At 36.2% G+C, this 22106-nt stretch overlaps 1 protein-coding gene across 6 annotated transcripts in view; it reads left to right on the top strand.

Annotated features, from left to right (window-relative positions):
- Positions 1-22106, top strand: part of clcn2a (chloride channel, voltage-sensitive 2a) — a 165623-nt gene that overhangs the window by 60402 nt on the left and 83115 nt on the right. For all 6 annotated transcript variants that reach the window (XM_073911113.1, XM_021478550.3, XM_068222711.2 and 3 more), the window contains exon 2: positions 2600-2753. In XM_073911113.1, coding sequence (XP_073767214.1) covers positions 2600-2753 — 154 coding nt within the window. The remainder of the gene's footprint in view (positions 1-2599; positions 2754-22106) is intronic.

Here is a 22106-nt window from a genome sequence, read left to right as displayed (position 1 = left end):
CACCTGCAAATGTTTGTAAGTCTCGCTTTAATTTTCACTTTTATAAGCAGGGAAGAAGGCTTGCTGTTTTGAAAGATATGTCTGAAGTAAAGTTATGTTTTTCATAACAAAAAGTTATGATTTTGTTAACAGAAAGTTGCTTGGCAACAGAGGCACATATGTTGAAAATCACAAGAAAAAGTAGCAGACCATGAAATACATATTGACAGCTATGTGGAGTTTATTTATAAACAAATTTCGAGAGGACCACGTGCTTATGATTGTTTACAGTTGTTCTAGCATTAGCTCATACCCAATTATCCTATCAGATGATTCCTAACTCACTATAAATAACCAGAGTCTCTTATCTTAATATCTTTGTCTTGAAGAAACTTCCCCTCCCAACCCCACTTTCCCTCCTTTCAATCGGGCGACACGGTGGCCAGTGATTAGCACTGTTGCCTCACAGCAAGAATGCCCCTGGTTTAATTCCCTTCCAAACCAGGTGACATTTCTGTGCACAGTTTTGCTTGTTCTCCCCGTGCTCGCGTGGGTTTTCCCCGGGTCTTCCGGTTTCCTTCCACAGTCCAAAAACAAGCATCCTAACCAATTAATTCAAAATATTCATAGCCAAACTCTGAGTACACCTATTGCTTACACAAATAAGCAAGGGGGAGTCATCAAGATCTACCTAAGCTCAAACTCCCCTCTTGCCCTGCAACGGGAGGGAGCCCAGGACTTGAAGATCTTATTTGCTCAGGGCTCTCTCCTGGGACAGCATGCCAAACAAGCTTTATTATCAATCATCAGCTAAATGTGAACTCTTGAAAGTAATTAAAGGGAGAAATACTTAGCTTTTTTGCGTTTTGCAATTTGAAAAATTAATCTTAGAATGAAATTTACACATATTAAAAAAATAATAGGTTATTAAAAATATTTGCTTTATTTTCAATTTTTTAATTAACAAAAATTATAAATAACCAACATGTTAGTTTTAGTGTTAAAGTGTTGTCAACCAAATTGAAAATGTTGTCAATAATCACTTACCCACATGTCATTCCAACCCCCCATGATTTTTTGATAATCATCAGGACACAAGTTACGATATTTTTGGTATGATATCTGAGATCTTCCTGGTCCTCAGTAGACCAGAATGGGACAAAAAACAGTCCATGTGTCTTCAGTGCTTTAATCTGATTATTATGAAACAAATCAAATACTTGTGCGCATACATAAACCAAAAAATAATGACTTTATAAGGAGCTTAGCGCCTTTTCATTAAAATAGTTGGCAAAACAGTTTCTTCTCCTCAGTATCAGTATAGGGCACACACTTATGATGACTGTGTGCTGATGTATATGTCAGTCCCATACTGCCTCTGTTTGAAACAAAGCACAGGCACATCTGAGGGAAAAATCAGCTGCATGACTGAATGAGACACACATAAAAAGCACAGTGCTCTCATAAACACGTGCCCTATACTGACATTTAGGAGAAGAAACCAGTTTAGCCAACTATTATTAATGTAAAGGCGCTAAGCTCTGCCCGTAAAGTCACTAAATGTCGCTAAATTACATCATACGTCAATTTGCATATTAATGACATCATCATGTCCAACCACTTATGTTTGTTTAACAGCCTATGGTCAATAATGGGGTTTTTATATATTTGCACTACACTTTATGTAAGCATGTCAATTTAGTTAAACGTATTGCTGTTTGAATACAGTATATCAGCATAGATGTGTTGTGAATTTGCAGTGATCTCTTTAGGTGTAATAGTCACACTTTACAATAAGGTTCATTAGTTAATGTTAAGTAATGCATTTACTAACATGAACAAACATTGAACAATACATTTACTGCAGTATTTATTCATGTTAATAAACGTTAGTTAATGAAAATACAGTAGTTCATTGTTAGTTCATGTTAACTCATGGTGCATTAACTAATGTTAACAAGCATGGACTTGAATGTTAATAATGCATTAGTAAATGTTCAATTATGATTAATTAGTTCATGTTCATGATTAGTTCATGTTAGTAAATGGATTAACTTATGAACCTTATTGTAAAGTGTTACCGGTGTAATAAACTCAGACAAGTTCCAAAACTCTCACTACAATATCTGTGATTGTAAACAAGAAAAGAATAAAAAAAAAAACTGTTAAATTTAAAATAAAGGAGAAGCAGATCGGTTTGACTCTTCTTCTACTTAATCTTGATTACTTTTCTGGACCTTGATAGAGTCGGGACAATTGCTGTCTATAGAGAACAAGAGATAAAATATATTCATTTGTTTTCTGAAGAAGATGAACATTAGTCTCAGGGATTTGGCATCACTACGATGAGTAATTAATGACATAAATTTCATTCATGGGTGAACTAACGCTTAACATGTAAATCTCACAAATAGCGTTATTATAGTAAAGAATCCAGCTTTTTTTTTTTTCAGGGATGGTACTCGGAGACAGAAATCTCTGACAGACTTGCTCCATTTATTTGATGGGCTTTTGAAGAGCCTGTTAAGTTGCACATTATTTCAGCGAAACGCTTCTTGGCTTGGTTTCCTTTTATTACCTTCCCAGCTGAAATCTTCATTGACTCCCGTCTCGCTTTCAGATGTATGGACGCTATACACAGGAGCTGGGGGCCTATGCCAAAGAAGAGGCAGCTCGTCTGCGTGAGGATGGAGGGCTGCGGAGGACCACCAGCGTTCGCGGCCAGGCTCCAGAACTGCTGGAGTATGAGAAAGACCCATGTGCCAAGTGTCAAGGTGGGTGTGCTGTATACATACACAGGCGCCAACTGCTCGCTGGCTGTTCTGCTTGCGTCATATAGCTTGCTATTTGCAGCAGTGGCTACAGAGCAAAGCTAGAAAAGCAGAGTAAATCCACAAGGATGAAGGGCAGCAGGAATGGAAAGAGGAAAAGGGTCGCGAAGGGCAGGAGACGAAAGAGTTATTGAGAACGTGCTGAAATTGAGGATTAGGTGAGAGCGATGCTGCGATAAGTAGGATGGATTTGACTGAAGATCTGAGTTTTACTGAGGCTGCTGTGATGCATCCACACTCTTGTTTGGGCCCACATGGAATCAGTGACAGCTGAGATTCACTAAAAGATTGACGTCTTTTTTGCAGAATTGGAAGGGCAGTACTTTCATCTCCGTGTAACACGGTGCTTGTCTATCATTTAACACCAGTATTTTGTCTGTCTCCTATTTGTTCTGCGTGATATTCAGAGAGCTAAGATTGTATTTTTTGCAACACAATTTATGATGTCAGTTTAATGTTTTACAGATACATTTTTTCTGTTTTTTGGCACTTAAATTTAAGAATATGTAATTGTAGCTGTATGTACATTGTTTTAAGACTTATTCAGATGTTTTTCTTGAAGTTTGTTATGCAAAGCAGCATTCTAAGTGTAAACTGTTGCCAATTATGCTAATTTAAAGGTTTCTGATATAGTATATATTATGATATTTTTTTTTTACCGGATGACGCAGTGGCGCAGTAGGTAGTGGTAGTGTAATGTTTAGACCGGATTAAAATGAAAGAAATGTTTGAAAATAAATATTAAGTCGTCCGTGTTGTTTGACAGCAATTTGAACAAATTAAATGATGCCACTGAAAGCGTGTGTGTGTGTGAGAAAGAAGGAGAGAGAACAAGAGACAGAGACATTGACTGGGAGGGTATGCTTATGATGACAGATGTGCATCTTTGGCATCTGTTAGAATCACATAGCTTAGTTCAAACAGGCTTTAGCTGAAATTGCGTTGCATCAACATCACATGATACATGCCACATTGTATACAAAGCAACACCACACCTAAAAGTAGGATTTAAACCTTCTCCTGGCTGCGCAGATGTTTTTTCTGATTTCCATCAAGTTGACACAACATATTTTCCAATGTGCACCCTTTGACCTCTGGTGGGAGTGTGCTTACTTGTATGATTTGAGTGGAATTACACAGTTTGTGAAATAAAGAGAGCAGAGAATTGTAAAAATGTAGAGAAATGCATTAATGCAAATAAGATAAATAACATAAGTCTATTTTGTTTGTTTAATAAGAGGACAAAATAGAGAGCTGTTCTGTTGGGAAGGAATCTTAAATTACTTCTGTTGTGAGCTGGCACTAGATAATTTTTTTTTTAATAATTTAACTTGGCTGGGGTGGTGCCGTATTGGGAAGAGTACACCCCCTAAAACAGGGGTCAGCAACCCGCGGCTCTAGAGCCGCATGCGGCTCTTTAACGCTGCCCTTGTGGCTCCCTGGAGCTTTTTAAAAAATGTTTGAAAATGGAAAAAGATGGGGGAGGTTAATATAATTTTTTGTTTTAATATGATATTAATGATATTATGATTCTATAGGAGGACAAACATTTTAACATTTTCAAATGCTGTAAAAGTGTGTAGAATTAATATTTAATTTCAACATTTCTGTCAGTTAAGATTTGCGTCATAGCCTGCGACACACGTTTCTATCAGCAGGGCGGGATACCAGGCGGGTGGCTGTTGTAAACAAACCGGGAGATAATAAAGCACGGAAAACTGTTCACAGATGGTGACTACATGAAGGAGTCATTCATTAACATATTAGAACACCTATTTGCAGACTTCAAAAACAAAACAAAGATAATACAAAAAATTAAAGACATACCTCTCTCTGCTACGACAGTAATGGAAAGGGCTATTAAAATGGCAGGTAAAATCACCGATCAGCAAACCAAGGACATTAATTCAGTCCCCGCATACTCAATTGCCTGTGATGTGACCAATATTCAACGTGCAGGTATGTGAACTCCGATGGGCCGCAAGAAGAAATGATAAAATTAATACCACTGAAAGACCAGAAGCTGTGCTGTGTAAATAAACACCAACCACCTGATTTCAGTGGCTATTTAATCATGAAGGCTTATCATGTATTTTTAGCCAACTTAGTCATTTTTATAGTAGGCTAATATAGCTAATATAGATACATACAGCATGTCTTTCCTTCATTATAAGGCTTATATAAGGCTTTACATTTTTTGCGGCTCCAGATATATTTGTTTTTTTTGGTCCAATATGGCTCTTTCAACATTTTGGGTTGCCGACCCCTGCCCTAAAACAATGTTAAGCACCTCAATATCAGATCTACTTATTGTTAGTAGCACTGAGAATAATAACACACACATTTCTTGAACGTATAAGTGCAGTGGAAAATTAGACGTGTTTGCAGAAAACATGCTCAGGGACTGAATTCCACGCTCTCATGCTTTTTCTCATCATTAACAACAAAGTGCAGATGCAAGGTGTATAAGAGATTCATTTCACAGCTTCATTGATTATAACAGTTTTTTTTAAAGTGCACACTAAGTTGTGACAGAAGAAATATTCATGACCAAAAAAATGCTTCTTCACAAAATGATGTTGACAACTCAAACCTGTTCGATCATCATTGTATGATTTATGCATCATCTTAAATCTGCATCAATAAGCTTTCCCTGGATATATGGTTTATTAGAATGGAGTAATACTAATTGAAAATCTAAAGGATTCAGGAAAATGAAAGTGTGTTGAGAAAATCACATTTAAAATTGTCCAAATAAAGTTGTTAGCGAAGCGTACATATTATTGATCAAAAATGTACAATTTTCAGAGGGTATTTGTAAAGTTTCAGCTTAAAATTCCCAATAAGAACATTTACTTTACCCTGCTGAAAATGTTTTTTTGGAGTCTAAAGAAATTGCAGCTTGCAGCTATTTTCACACATGCCATAATTTTGGGGTGGGGGGGTTATCGCATAAACTGAATGCGCATGAACTGAAGATCGGGGGTTGGGGGTTACATATGCAGCGTGAACTGAAATGCGGGGGTTGGGGTCCGCGTGAACTGAAGAGCGGGTTGTGGGGGACTGAAGACATACCTAATTAATGAGTTAATGAGCCATACCATAGTTAATGAGACATACCACAGTAAGAATGAACCCGTAAGTTTCCCAGTGGTCATTTGATGTATTATTTGTTTATTTAAGCCTTTCTGCAATGATGAGTCACTCACAGATAAGTTACAAAAATAACTGTACATAAACACATTTACCTTTGCACTGTTTTTGCATGTCTACTAGTTGCAAGTGTGACAGTATTCAAGTTATTACCCACTGCTGTATGGATATCCATTATGATACTCTACAAAATGAACCTGATTTAATGTCCACAAACCTGGATTAAAGCGTCCTCTTTTATAGTTGTATTGACACTATGCAACTGTGGTGATTTCAGCGTTTATGAATTGTATAACGGTTTTATTGTTTTTCTTCAATACAAACATGCATAATGTTTTAACAAATATTTTAAACTTGTAAAACTCATTCCCTGATCACAGAGAGTTGGAACAGATAATTCCAGGTTCTTTGCAAATCCTGTTTTGTGCAACATAGGCTCATTCTGGAAACATAGTCCTATATACGTTTCTGGAGATTGCGAATCATGTAGTATGTATGGCTGCATTTCGTTTTTAAAACAAACGATACAGGGCAGTGTGTCATTGTTCCTTTTCGTGCATACCAGCTGACCGCTTACCTCCGTATGGACAATTTCCTGCTATTACCAATCTGCCCAGTAGCTCACCATGTACGTCGGTGGACTTGAGATGAAGAGAGGAGTTGAACATGACAACTGTGTTTGAGTCCGGTGAAGAATGGTTCTAGAAAGCAGTTAAGACAAAAACAAAATCCAAAATATAAAATAAACTAGTAAATAACAGTGTGAGAATGTGGTAAAATCTGAAAACAAAGTAAAAACCAGACGAGGGCCTTTCTTTTTCTGGATTGCTTTTTAAACTTGTCAGTTGGGTATAGGGAAGTGGGTGGGCGGGTCAATCTGTGCTTTGAAAACACTATTGGTTGGGTTTAGGTAAGGGGGAGGTATGGGTTAGTCAGTAAGTCAGTCATTCAGTCAGTCAAATAGTCAGTTGACAGCAGCCTTTGGTGGATTTACGTGAGAAAAGCAGAGGCAAATGGCACTCGCGAGACAAATTTGAGATCTCAAAAAGCATACACAGCGGCCTCTGGTGGATTTACGTAAAAAGAGCAGGCACAAATGGCACTCACAAGACAAATTTGAGATCTCAAAAAGCATACACAGTGGCCTTTGGTGGATTCGCGAAAACAAAAACTGGATAAAAACATAGCTCCTAAAACTTATTTGTCACTCTCCAGAAATGTATATAGCTGTATATTTTCAGAATGAGTTTGGGTTGGTTTTATGGATATGATATGCAGCTGTTTATCCATCTGGTGAGAGGTAAAAACTACAATACTACAGCACGCTGTGACGGGTCTAATAAATTGCTGGGATTTGGATACAGGAATACTTCAAAAAATGGGTTGTTGTGTTTATATCACTCTAATATGAATGTGGAAACACTGTTTCTACATGCAGGTCTGTCCAAACAGCTTACAAAAGTTAATTTTGCATCATAGGTGCCCTTTAGATGTTATAGTTATTTTTGGCATAAAAGAAAAAAAATAGATTTTGACCCTACCAATGTATTTTTGGCGATTGCCATGCAGCATAAGACAAGGTTTTGTGGTTCAGGGTCACTATTTTGCCACTTAACCATAAAAAAGATCTAAAAAGTTGCAATGTTTAAAAACACTAAAGGGAGTCATTCTTTATAGGAGTTATTCTGAACTCCCTCAAAACATACGCAATACATATACTGACACAGTCTCCTCGGTTTAAATCATTCATGCACAGGGCATACCTAATGGTCAAGGCCTGTTGTGTTAGAGACTATTTTACAGATATAAAACACTGATACATTTTTTTTTTTTTTTGCCAAGGCACAATATGTAAGTTTCATGTGTTGTGGGCAAACGGCTGAGCATACACTCATGCAGTGTATAGGGGGAACTGAGAGACAATTAACCTCTGCCAGCTTCCAACTATATGGTTGGATGAGTTTCTGACATGTCAGAAATTTTGGTCATCCCTCGTGAGGATATCGCACACAGTCAAACAAGAGCTACAAACCGATTGCCCTAAAAGTGTTTTTGCTTTCACTGTGCCTGCGCAAAAATACATAAATGTAACCATGGCAACAAGACTGCAAGTAGCTGCAACTGTGTATGGATTACATTCAACTTTAAGATTTTGTGGTGAGCAATAATCCAAACAAAAGCTGCATAAACAGATGTTTTATAGAAAACAGAAAACAAGAGGACAACTGCTTACCTCCAGTTCACATTGCAGATTGGATGAACCATATTTTCTGTGCATCTAAATATCATATGCTATTTGCTTTTAAGCATGCATAAAATAAACTTTTTCGGTGTTTATTTTGCTGGCTCAGATTGTTAGTATTGTATAGGTGAATTGGGTAGGCTAATTTGTCCGTAGTGTAAGTGTGAGTGAGTGTATATGGATGTTTCCCAGAGATGGGTTGCAGCTGGAAGGGCATTCCTCTGCATAAAACATATCCTGGATAAGTTGGCAGTTCATTCCGCTGTGGCAACCCCAGATTAATAAAGGGACTAAGCCTAAAAAAGAAAATGAATGAAGATTGTTAGTATAAAGATAAACAATTAATCAGTGCAAGGCAGTCCCTTTTTAAAAGAAACCAGTTCGTTATGTTAATCTTTAATCAAAATCTGGCCGTTTGCTTCTGTTCTGGAAGGACAGTAGCTAGGGCTGGGCGATAAAATTGGTATTGATATATATTGACTGAACACCATTGTCAATATTGATAAAAAAGATTTAATAAGTAGTTTCGGTATGAAGGCTATAGTTTTATCCAAATGTGGCTGCTGAGTGTGTGCCTTAGAAGGAATGCCAGTAAGCTTGGGGTGTAAGTTTGTCATTTCCAATGGAGGTGCACAACCTGCACGAAGCACAAATGGGAGCAACGTGCACATGTTGTGCAAGTGGCACCTAGTTGAAAACATCTCAACTTTTCTGAATGCCGCAACCACACCTCAATTCATGTAAGTAGAACAAATCAATCTGTTTCACACTTTGTAATGACGATTCCCATTACAGTAATAACGCCAGATTAGTTACCACAGACAAACATAGTGCACTCAAACACTGCAGTGCTTTTTACTTTTTCCCATAAACTTGCATTGGAGTTGCAGCAATTATTTGTCCATTTGTCCTTCTTTGAGAAAACAGTTGATGGTCGCCTGGTTGCAAGAGATGCCATGGGAGCATGATTGTCCATTGTAAATAGTCAAGGAATTCACGCGCATGCGCTTGTCACTTCAGGTCAGAATAACAACACAAAGGAAATTGAGTGCCATATAGCAGAAGAGGAGATTGTACTTAAAAAAGGATGTAAGGATGTCGCTAGAGTGGCTTTTTGGTTTCTTTTCTTGTACATCCCAGCCACTAGCTCCCTATCTGAAAGAGTTTTTAGCATATTTATAATAATGTAGTCATTCAACTTCACAATTTGGGTTGCTGCAGTATGTATCTGAATAATGATTGTTAGTTCCTTTACTTGAAATCTCAGATTTGATTATATTAATTTGTGTTGTTGACAGTTTGAGGTTAACTGTATCATTATTTTTCTCATCTTAAAGTTTGCTTTTATTGTTCGGGGTTTACACTTTACCATTGTGCACACTTTGTAACATTTTATTTATCAACTTTAAGAGTCTCTTTTACAATTATGTTTATTTTATTAAAAATAGATCAGATATTTTGGTTAAAAATTTTTTTGACTATTGAAACTATTTGCCTTAGTAATGTTGGTAAAATAAAATAAAGTGGTTAAATAAAAACAACAACAACAAAAATCCTAATATTCCTAAATGTATTGTTAAAAATATTCAATAGTTATCTATTGATCGATTGATGTGAAACATATATAATTATGATTGTTTATGCAATACCGCTCAGCTTAACTGTAGTGTAACAGAAATTAGCTCATTTTATGAATATTAATAATAAACAATAACGGTTTATTCCTAATTATTAATATTCCGGCTTAAGCTTCAGTCAATCTGGTCAAACAAACATATGATTGTATCTGATCCTGCCCGCTCGACCGAGCCGACTCTCAGATTATGAATATTAATTATCAAAAATAACAAATTATTATTAATCATTAATATTCCGGATCAATTTATTGTTAACTTGACCAAACAAACATAACTAGAGCCGCCGCTCTTCTGAGCGGCCACAGCAATGATCTATTCATTTAGAAAAAAGGGAATTTAATTGCTACTTCTTGTGAAGTAGATTAATCCTTCATAAGTTTTAATCAACTTATAACAGCTAGGCAGGGGAATCTGTATTTCAGTGACATTTTCTCGTGAGGCAAACAATACAATTCATTTGATTATAATAGGATTTATTGACTAGTCAGACAGATAACGAACAAACGCACAAACATACATTAAACAGAGAACAAAGGTAAACCACGTGGAGATATCGGGTCAATAGAACATGTAACAACAAAGAGAAATAGTAAAGCGAGGAAATAGAGATTTCAGATAAAGAGTGACAAAACTTTCAGTTCCACACGCACCATTAAGGATCACCAAGATTATAAATAAACACCTTTTTGATAAAAGGGGCACAGCTTATTCGCATAACTAAAAATACCTGGACTTTCATGTCTGGAGGTCTCTCTCTTTATGCGGGTCTCTTCCTGATGAAACTCCTTTGATGTCCTTCTTGATGTGTTGAGTTTGTAATACAGTTCTGAGGAACGTGACCGCAAACTTTAAACTGAGTTTACTTTGCCGGAAAATAAGAAAAGCGTGGCGGGAAAGTCCATGCGGCGTAGAAAAGCTGCGTGGCCCTCAAAGGGGCCACCGTCGATGGGATCTTTGTTCGGATCTTCTCTGCTCAGATGTTGGGGGTCAGCCTGGTTAAACCTGCAGGTCTACGTGACAACCCGTTCAGCATTCTTGACCAATGATTTCAGGACAAAGTTTGAGCGCTAAACTTCCTTTGTCTTGAGGCTGCTCGAATGCAAATTTGAGTGTCGCCCAAAGCATGCGGAGAGGCATTTAATGCAGGGGATTAAAGAAGGGATGCAATGCGAGTTTTGATCTTGCTCTATGCATCATGTGTTGTAAAATGTCAGCAGAAACCCATCGGTACCAAACATGGGGGGTTTAAAAGTACATCAACATAATTTTTCACATCCTTACATTATTTAAACTAAAAAGGGCCTAAAAGTACGAATTTGTATAAACTATGAGGAATGGTACACATTACAAAAGTTAAGTGTAATTAAACAAGAAATTTGGGTTCTAAATGTCTTTGTTTAAATAAAAAAACATTGGAAAGAAATGTCTTTTTCTTCTTTGAGGAAAGGGCTGACAAATAGGTTTTTTACCTCTTATCTTATCTGCCATGTTCTTTTGAAGTCGGCAGAGAGTGGTTTAGGACCGTTTCTGTAAAGTGTCCCAAACTCGTTACTTGTCAGGAGGAATTTTTTTAGGCCAGACTTTTCGTCACAGAGTGATCTAAATTGCCCTGGAAATTGAAACCAGACCATTTTCATGGAATGTTGAACAGAATGTTTACCTCCAGCATATATGTTACAATATATATGTTACCAGTTATGTTACAGTAGTTATGTTTCCATCCAAAGATGCAAATAAAATTTATGCGCAAAACTGGAATATCTCATAAAAGACATGCGAATAAAGCGCCGATTCCATCCAACGAGTCAAAGAGAACAAACTCTGATTAACCTAATTACTTCCTGATTGACTGGCGCCAAATATCAACAGTAAAAATGGAGTTTGCTGTGGTAGGAGAAGCTGCGTGAATCTTTTCTGTATTTAATAAATGACTTGCACCTCAGAAGGCTGTATACTTATGTGCAGACACACAATGAATGCATGTTGCATTTGAAGGCATAATATTAATAATAACACTAATACTGGATTGGTTAAGGTGTTTTAGAATGTATAAGACAACATTTCAGATTCTTTACGATGTGCTCAGCCCGGTGGTTTGTCCATTTAGAAAAAATTTTATCATGACATGATGTCTTATAACAAAACCACATGACTTTATTAATGCGCATAATGGAATTTTTTTAGTAAAAGTGTTTCCATCATAGTTCATGTGCATCTTTTTTTTTCGAATAAAAGTTTATCCTACTCAGTTATACACATACGTTTTTTTATGCGCATTTTCAAAATTCATATTTATCTTGGCATTTTCATCAACCGTTTTTATGCGCATATCCAAAAAAATTTCTCTGATGATGTCAGTTTGACAGATTGTGGGTGAATGCTTAGCCACGCCCCTCCAACCATTAGTTTGCTGTGAGTGATAGATGACAGAGGGAGTGTAACAGGCCAGCTATAATAAAGTGTTGTGCAGGGAAACCTTACTCTTCTAGCCTCCTTGAAAAGCAACTGACTCCCATGCGGAGAGTTGCTGGTTCAATCCCAACCCAGGTTGGGTGGTGTAGGACCGGTGGAGTTACAGGAGCACATGATAAATCAAACCTCCACTAATCAACATTCTGTTTCTGTTGGAAATACGTCATCATAATGAAATAAAGTCTTCAACTTCAGAAATTTCCTCTGAAACATTTACACACTTCCAGGTTCAGGGAGTTACATCACAACTCGACAATCTGACCATGTATTTTGAGCAAGTAAATCATACGTCTGGATTTACAACACATATTACAGTATATACTCATATAGGGTTGTTTCAGCGTTAAAGCATTTAGCTAGATTTTATTTTGAATAGGTGATAATTCTACATTATTCCAACTGTCTTAAAATTAACATTGTTGCAACATTAGGTAGACAAACCAATTAGATCAAATCTAGGTTGAAAAAGTGTTGATTCTATGAGGTTGTTTCAATCGACTGAAAATAACCAATTGTGTAGATTTCAGGTTAGATGTGAACGGAGTGCCTGACATCGTTTCAACATTACTCTGATAAGCAAAATGAAGCTGAACTGATTTCTGGCGATGCGGTGGCACAGTTGGAAGTGCTGTCGCCTCACAACAAAAATGTCACTGATTCGAGCCTTGGCTGGGTCAGTTGCCGTTTCTGTGTGGAGTTTGCATGTTCTCCCTGCATTTGCGTGGGTTTCCTCTGGCTGCTCCAGTTTCCCCCACAGTCCAAAGACATGTGGTACAGTTGAATTGAGTAGGCTAAATTGTCCATAGTGTATGAGTGTGAATGAGAGTGTATGGTTTCCCAGAGATGGGTTGCAACTGGAAGGGCATGTGCTGGGTAAAATATATGCTGGTTAAGTTGGCGGTTCATTCCGCTGAAACAACCCCAGATTAATAAAGGGACTAAGCCGAAAAGAAAATGAATGAATGAATCGATGATCAATGTTGATTCGATGTGTGTTGATAGTCATTGTTTGATGATTTAAACATCATCTGAAATCTACATCAATAAGCTTTCCCTTGATGTCTGGTTTAAAAGAATGGAACAATATTTGGCTGAGTTGCAACTATTTTAAAATGTTTATTCAATGCGATGACAAAGGTTGATTTAAGGTTGAAATTATGTAATTTTGTTGTCTGGGTTACCACTGTGCTGACATTGCACTGTAATCAGATGAAAATCACAAAGTGGACTGTATGTCTGAGAAGGGTAGACTAAATCAATTTACATTTTAAATTTGTACTGGTAACAGTAGAACATCCTGGTTGATTTCACTATTTCTATTTTTGAATATCTAGGACGAATAGCCTTTGAACTGGGCTAGCATTCATGACACAATCGTGGCTAGTTACAATTGTACATTTCTCTGAATTTGGATTTCCCAGTAATGCAAGTACACACGTTAACAAAATATATTACATTTTTTTAGTTGTTTTCAGGTGTTTTGATGCAAAAATCATACATATTGTGCCATCAACCAGATTTTCGAATAGTATAGACCAGGGGTGTCAAACTCAACCCTGCATAGTTTGGTTCCAACCTGGTTTCAACATTTCGAACAAGCCTGAAGGACTGAATTATTTTGATCAGGTTTGTTTAATTAAGGTTAAAGCTAAACTGTGCAGGGTTGCGGCCCTCCAAAAACTGAGTTTGACACCCCTGGCATAGACCATCATTAAGCCAACACTTACTTGCAAAGAATATACACTACCTGACAAAAGTCTTGTCGCCTATCTAAGTTTTAGGAACACTTGACTTCTAGTTGGTCATTTGGTATCAGAAGTGGCTTATATGAACGGCAAAGGCCTCTACATTACGCTTATATTACCAAACTAAAATATGGTCATGCCTTGATTTTTAATTATTTAATCAGGACAGTAAAGTCTGACTTTGCTTAGGCAAAAGCCTCATCACTTAACAAAAATAATGTACAGTACAGAATAAAAAGTTATGGTACCATGGAAAAATGATTAATATTGTATATGACTCCCATCTTAAACGACTGCATCCATACATGTATGCAATGACCTAAATCACTTATTAATAAAGTCATCTGGAATGGCAAAGAAAGTCTTCTTTCAGGACTCCCAGAGTTTATCAATATTCTTTGGATCCATCTTCAATGCCTCCTCCTTCATCTTACCCCAGACATGTTCAATAATGTTCATGTCTGGAGACTGGGCTGGCCAATCCTGAAGCACCAAGACCTTCTTTGTTATCAAGAACTTTGATGTGGAGGCTGAAGTATGAGAAGGAGCGCTATCCTGCTGAAGAATTTGCCCTCTCCTGTGGTTTGTAATGTAATGGGCAGCACAAATGTGTTGATACCTCAGGCTGTTGATGTTGCCATCCACTCTGCAGATCTCTCGCACACCCTCATACTGAATGTAACATCAGATCATGATTTTTCCATCACTGAACTTGACTGATTTCAATGAAAATCTTCCCACCAGACACACAACATCATAAGATGTTAATTTTAGGTTAGATTTAGGTTGTCAGTTTGTAAGGACAATGACGTAAGGACAATGACGTTGATATTTTGTTGATTTTAGTGTTGGAAAGTGACCAAAATCCAACATTGACCCAACATCTTAAACCAACATCATATTGATGTCAAATACGGTCTTTTATTCGTTAAAAATAGCAACTAAAATCCAATTTCTGATAGACCTCACATTGGTAACGTTTACACAACATCAAGCTGTAATATCATTAGATGCTGAAATTTGGTTGTTTTGCATTGGGAAGTAACCAAAATGTCTGATGTTGGACATTGATGTTGACCTGATGTTGCGTTCTGACATCAACCTGATTTTCATGTCCAAATAAAATGCAACGTTCCATGACATTCAGGTACAACGTAAATCTGACTTCATGTTGACATCATGTGCCTGCTGGGTTTGGTCCATGCAGGTTTCAATAGGTCTTCTGCAGACTTTTTTGTGATGATCGGGATGCTGTTCAACAGGTGATTCATTGGAAAAATTTGTCTTCTGCCACTTTTCAAAGTGATCAACTAGAACTCAAGTTATTTTTTGTTGTTCTTACAACTGGGGTTGACGAAAAGACTTTTGTCACATAGTATATATTTACAGTAGTCAATAAACTATGAAATGGATTAAAATAGATTTTTAAAAGATAAATGGGTGTTGTTGATTAGTTTAAGGACAACTTTAATGAAAGGCTTTGATTGACTTCAAATGTTGACCACTTTATTTTTGTCTCATTCAAGTCCATTCCACAAACCACAAATTCTCCCCAACAATATGATAAAAAACATAGAAATATACTGTGAATAGTTCATTAGGTTAGATTTAGGTTGTCAGTGTGTAAGGACAATGACGTAAGGACAATGGCGTTCATATTTTGTTGATTTTAGTGTTGGAAACCATTGAGCCAACATCTTAAACCAACATCATATTGATATAAAATACGGACTTTTATTCGTTAAATATGGCAACTAAAATCCAATGTCTGATAGACGTCACATTAGTAACATTCACACAACGTCAAGCTGTAACATCATTAGATGCTGAAATTTGGTTGTTTTGCATTGGGAAGTAACCAAAATGTCTGATGTTGGACATTGATGTTGACCTGATGTTGCGTTCTGACGTCAACCTGATTTTCATGTCCAAATAAAATGCAACGTTCCATGACATCCAGGTACAACGTTAATCTGACGTCATGTTGACATCATGTGCCTGCTGGGTTTGGTCCATGCAGGTTCCCATAGGTCTTCTGCAGCCTTTTTTGTGATGATCGGGATGCTGTTCAACAGGTGATTCATTGGAAAAATCTGTCTTCTGCCACTTTTCAAAGTGATCAACTAGAACTCAAGTTATTTTTTGTTGATCTTACAACTGGGGTTGACGACAAGACTTTTGTCACATAGTGTATATTTACAGTAGTCAATAAACTATGAAATGGATTAAAATAGATTTTCAAAAGATAAATGGGTGTTGTTGATTAGTTTGAGGACAACTTTAATGAAAGGCTTTGATTAACTTCAAATGTTGACCACTTTATTTTTGTCTCATTCAAGTCCATTCCACAAACCACAAATTCTCCCCAACAATATGATAAAAAGCATAAAAATATACTGGGAATGGTTCATCCGGTGTGGCGCTTTGATGTATTTGAAGCATTTCAGTAAGACATGAGCAGGTCATTTGATGCTTGCAGATGTGATGGTTTACCCCCTGTTTTCTAGAGTGCCTTCTACTGGTGATTAATTGCCACTGGTTTGTGTAGCAGATGTTGTTGTTTATCAATCTGTCATGCACATTCCACAAGTGTGGCCATCACCTGAATCTTAAAGGCTTCTTTATGGTCTTCACATCAATAGCATTTCCCTCACATCATTTTTCAAGTTTTGTTCTAGCCCGTAAACAACAGCACGCAGCATTTATCAGCCCGGTCAATTCCCTCTGCACCTCAATGCAGTGCTTGCCGTTCACCAGCAGGGAGCATAATCAGTCTGCACAGTTTAGGGGTGATAGATGAGACACACAGACGTGCGGTGTTTCTATAATGAGCCACTGTGTCTTTGTGTGTGTCTATGCATCTGAGCGTACGTCATCATTCATCAGCACAGTTATGTGGTCCCTGAGTTGAGGAAAAAATAATATTCTCCCTGCGACTGGTACTATAACATAATTGTTTGAATAAAAGCACAAGAGCAGTAGCCATTCATATTGGAATTATGTGATAAATTCCCTTTGCTATTAAAAAAAAGTTGAGTCTTCATTAAATAGCTAACTGTGTCTCGCGGTCCAATGTTTTTAGTGCTAATGAGGTGTCTCATTGGTTTCTTGTAATATAAATAGACTGCTCTTTTGGCCTCGTGTAATCTCCAAAGACGCACAGCATCTGTCTCTATATCATCCTTCCCGCCTCCCTGTTGAGTGTGAAAAGCATGAGAAATCTATCAGCGCAGTGTGCAACGGAGGTCTTCTGATCCTCCTTGACTGAGTTTGGAGGGGTTTGGAGGCTTGTTAGCTCGCTACCTACATACCGGTTTTACAGAGCTGGCATCAGGTGTCTGTCTCTCTCTGCATCTGTGTCTCATTTCTGTTTCATTCCTCCATCCGTCTGACTGTAATTCTGATTCAGAACACAGACCACACCACATTGCCTACATAGGCAGCTGTCTTAGGATCCTAACCATCACGAAACTCATAAGTGACTGATTTGTGAGGTTTTGCAACTGCGGTGACACTGCTAACACGTAACGTTCCCGGAGCTTTTAGTAATGTTATTTAAATGTTGTGTAAATGTTAGCATGCAACGTTATTAAAATGATAGGTAACACTTTAGTTCAGAAGTCCGTTCTTCGTACCTCGCTTAAATGATCTAAGATGATTTGGCAGATCCTTGTTCTTTTAAACTTGATAACTGATCTCTGGCTAATTAAGTTCTTTGAACAAGTTCGGAAATCAGATTAAACTGTCTGGATGAACTGATCTGAGATCACTGCATGTGTTGTGAAGGACAGATCTATCGACCCTCCAAATCAAGATCAGCAATGCAATGATTGGCTGATGGCACAGCAGCGTAATGACATCATCTGATTAATATTTGATTATTCATGTGAGCTAAATTACATAAAATTAGCAGTAAACGGTTTGTTAAATATGACACGCAATAACTTTCCATATTTGTTGAGAGCTGCAGGCTTTACACTCTTATGTGTTAGGAGTAATAATCATGTATTTAAATGCATATCAATGTATTTAGTTCTACATTTAGAGCAGATTTTCTTTATTATAATAGCCTAGGCCTACTCAAGCTTTATTAATAACTGTATAAACTAATTCAGCATCAAAAAAGCATTTTGATATTGGTAAAGGTGTCTGCAACTTTTGTGAAGCATCAAATCACCTTCATGTTAGCTGTCAAAACACATGCATGACTGCATAAATTATTATCCTTTTTAAAAAAAAAGTCGAATATTGTGCATGTACTTGTTTGTATCTAAAAAGTTTTTATCAATAAATTTTCTCTTTAAACCATCAAGTGGCAGTCTTTGTACTTTTGTGTCGGAGTGCACATTGCACAAGTTTTATTAATATATATATTTTTAGTAATATATATTTGCTATTTTCCCAAATGTATATAACTACAACTGTAAATATAATACTGAAAATATCAGAATTCGGTATATACATTCAGTATTATCTTTGCCTGAATTGACCCGATCTAATCCTGTTTATATGAAATGAGCCTGCTCCCAAGCAGGTTTAAGCTACCAGAACTGTTGCTATGACGACAAGTCTCAGATGAGTTTTGAAGAACTAAACGATCCTGGATCGTGTCAAATCATCAATATCCAAATCCAGCTAACTAAGTAATCTACGTACGAAGAACAGGCCCCTAGTCACAATTCATATTATTAACTACTGGCTTATTACCTGGCTATTATTAAGATATTACCTGTTCATTTGTAGTTATAAAGTATGATTTAATTCATACCTAATCCTACCCAAAACTTAAACCCAGCCACTACCTTTCTAACTATTAATAAATGGTTAATTGGTTGTTTATTAAGCTAGTAGTGTTAGTTAATGGTTTAGTTAAGGTCATAATTCATATTATTAACAAAGTATTACCAAATAATATTTCCGAAACATTCTAGTAACATTGATAGAAAAACATTCTTGAAATGTTTTAGGATGATTGATGAATGCTCTCTGAATGTTGATAGACCAACGTTTTGAGAACATTGATATAATGAGAATGTTTTAAACAGCGTTCTGGAAACATTAATAAAACTTAAGACTAAAATTATATTAAAAAGTTTCAAATAATGTTGTTATCACCAAAAAACAAACAAACAAACAAACAAACAGTCTAATACACAGTCTGAACATTGACCTTTTGGTCACACTTTACGATAAATTTTCATTAGTTAATGATAATTTTACTGATATGAACACTGTTAATGAACAATATTTGTACAGCATTTATAGATCACAATGTAACATTTACTAAATCATAATGAAATTCAAATCCATGCTTGTTAACAGTAGTTAAAACACTTGAACTAACAGTGAAACATTATTTCCATTCACTTTATTAACAAAGGTGAATAAATACATTAATGAATGTAGTTGTACTGTGGAGTTATGCTGACAACAGGGGTAAGGATCCAAATGCAGGTTTATTAGCAGGATGGTCAAACAAGCAACAGTCAACACAGGAACAAACACATGTATATGGGCAGTCCAGAGTCGTGGTCGATAAACAGGCAGGTGGTCAAAAAGGCAGGCAGCAGACAGGAACAAACATACAAAACAAAGCAAGGTTCAAACACTGAAGGCAAGGCAAGGAAAACATGCAAGTATCACAAGGCTCAGCAACTTCTGTGTGTTTGTGTGTTGACTTTATAGTCCATGTAATCAGTTGATGAGTGGCTTCAGCTGTGAGTGTTTGCAATCAAACACAATTTAGGCCAGGTGTGTGTGTTCATTATTTGTAAATACAATAACTAATATTAACTAATACAACCTTATTGTAAAGTGTTGCCAACATTTTTGAACATTCTAAAACCTTTGACTGTAATGTTTCTATAACTTATTGAAAAATCCTTAGTACATTAATATTATGTGGATAGAATGTTTTTAATGTTATAAATAATGTTCTGAGAACATTTACATACAGTAACATGAGACTGAAACGTTATGAAAACAACATTTTGAATAATGTTATAATAATCAAAAAGTAAGGTTAACATTATCTAAAAACTTAATGGAAATGTTAAGGGAACATTTTTAGAACTTGTCAGCTAACATACAGTACATTGGGTGAGAGTACTAAACGCTCAGCTAGTTAAGTTTTATGTTAGCTTGTTGCTAAACTTAAACTCTTGATTATTGAAAAAGTGTTAAACACATAACACTCTGAAATAGTGATTAAGATATTTACTTAAAGGGGTGGTCCAGAGTGTATTTTTAATTTGGTTGTATTTATAAGATGCAAAGCAATGTGTGCTCATGCTTCATATGTAGAAAATCACGTTAATTTTTCATATATCCTACTTTGATTATATATTGCTACTCAGCAAACATGAAAACGACTGTCATATTTCCTAGTTCCTCTGAAAGGCACTGATTGGTCAGCTAACATAATGATTCACAGATCACATCATGCCCCTACAAGCTTGCGCGTTGGCGCTGTGTAAACAGTAGCTCACACCTGCTTTACATCCTTACTACCACGTACCAGTAATGCTAGAAACTGTGCATGTAATTGATCAATTTTAACAAATAAATATACTTACATTTTGTGGCTAACAATCCACTGCTTCTGCTATTATGGTTGGAGCTGCTCCTTCTTTGAGGAGTTTTTAGCTGAATTCAGCACTGAACTGGGAAAGACTCTGGAAGCTGTTCTTTGTCAAATGCTAAAGCTATATATATATATATATATATATATATATATATATATATATATATATATATATATATATATATATATATATATATATATATATAATTCTCTGGAAAATAATTTAATTAAATTGTAAGCGCTTCTATCTTTTTGTTGTGTCCTCGAAGCCCAAATACAGAAACAGAACAAGCTCTGTGGAAATAGCAGCATTTGGACGCCATTTTAGATTTCTCTGCTACAACATTACAGCACATCCCGCCACGCCCCTTTGAGTCTCCTTTAATCATGTTGCTAAGCTAACAGTATTATAGTCTAATAAACACTTTCAATACAGGGATATATTCAATTTTATTCATCTTATGTTTATTTCTATAGCGCTTTCACAGTCTAGATTGTGTCAAAGCAGCTTAACATAGAAGTTCTCGTAAATTGAAACTTTGTTTTATAATTAATTTCACTTCAATAATTAACACTTAAATAGTTAACAATTATCTAACTTAACACTGACTCATAATTAACTACACTTTTTTGCAGTTTTTGCTCTATGTATTCAGCTTAAAGCACAGTTTAAATCTTGACTAGGATAATTAGGTAGGTAATGTTAATTAGGCCTGTTATTGAACAACAGTGATTTATTCTGTAGCCAATTCAAAAAGAAAAGTTTCTTAAGGAGGCTTATAATATTGATGGTGAAGAAATAATGATAAAAAATACTGCTTTTGTTCTAGTCAAACTAAAATAAATAAGACTTTCTTTATAAGAAAAAAATGTAATATGATATGCTCTGAAAATCCTTACTTGGTTATACAACTCTTGGGAAATAATTGAAAAAGAATTCAAATTTAATTATGCCATGTACATCCAGTTTGTACAAAGTATCAATATATTTTTCTAAACAATATCTTATAAGGCAAGGTCATTGATATCTGTATGCAATGATTTGATACAAGCTCATCTGGAAAAGGAGTGGAGACCACAGCGAGCTGCCGCGAGAAAGTGCATAATCCAATTTGTCCTTAGCATGAGTCACGCTTTATATTGAGTGCTCTAAAACGCCTGGTAAAATATAGTTAACACATAAAGCGTGAACCTGTTTGCCTTGTTAGGTTGCTCTGAAAGACATATGTTCAGCTGACAGATACATACTCACTCTTAACGATTTTTGAAAATGACTCAGTAGTAACTCTAATATGAACCTCAATTTAATGTTGGGCAGTTATGCTGCATGTTACTGTATTTTAAAGTTGCATTGTGAAATTGACTGTATATTTTACAGTAAGTGCAGCATATATAAGATTAATGATACAATATAAATGGTGCAGTAATTGGATATAGCGTATTTTTGCTGTAATTGATTTACAG

The sequence above is a fragment of the Danio rerio genome, chromosome 2, assembly GCF_049306965.1.
Source record: "Danio rerio strain Tuebingen ecotype United States chromosome 2, GRCz12tu, whole genome shotgun sequence".
Lineage (NCBI taxonomy): Eukaryota > Metazoa > Chordata > Actinopteri > Cypriniformes > Danionidae > Danio > Danio rerio.
Note: the sequence above shows the minus strand (reverse complement) of the source record. Positions and strands in the feature narration are given on the sequence as shown.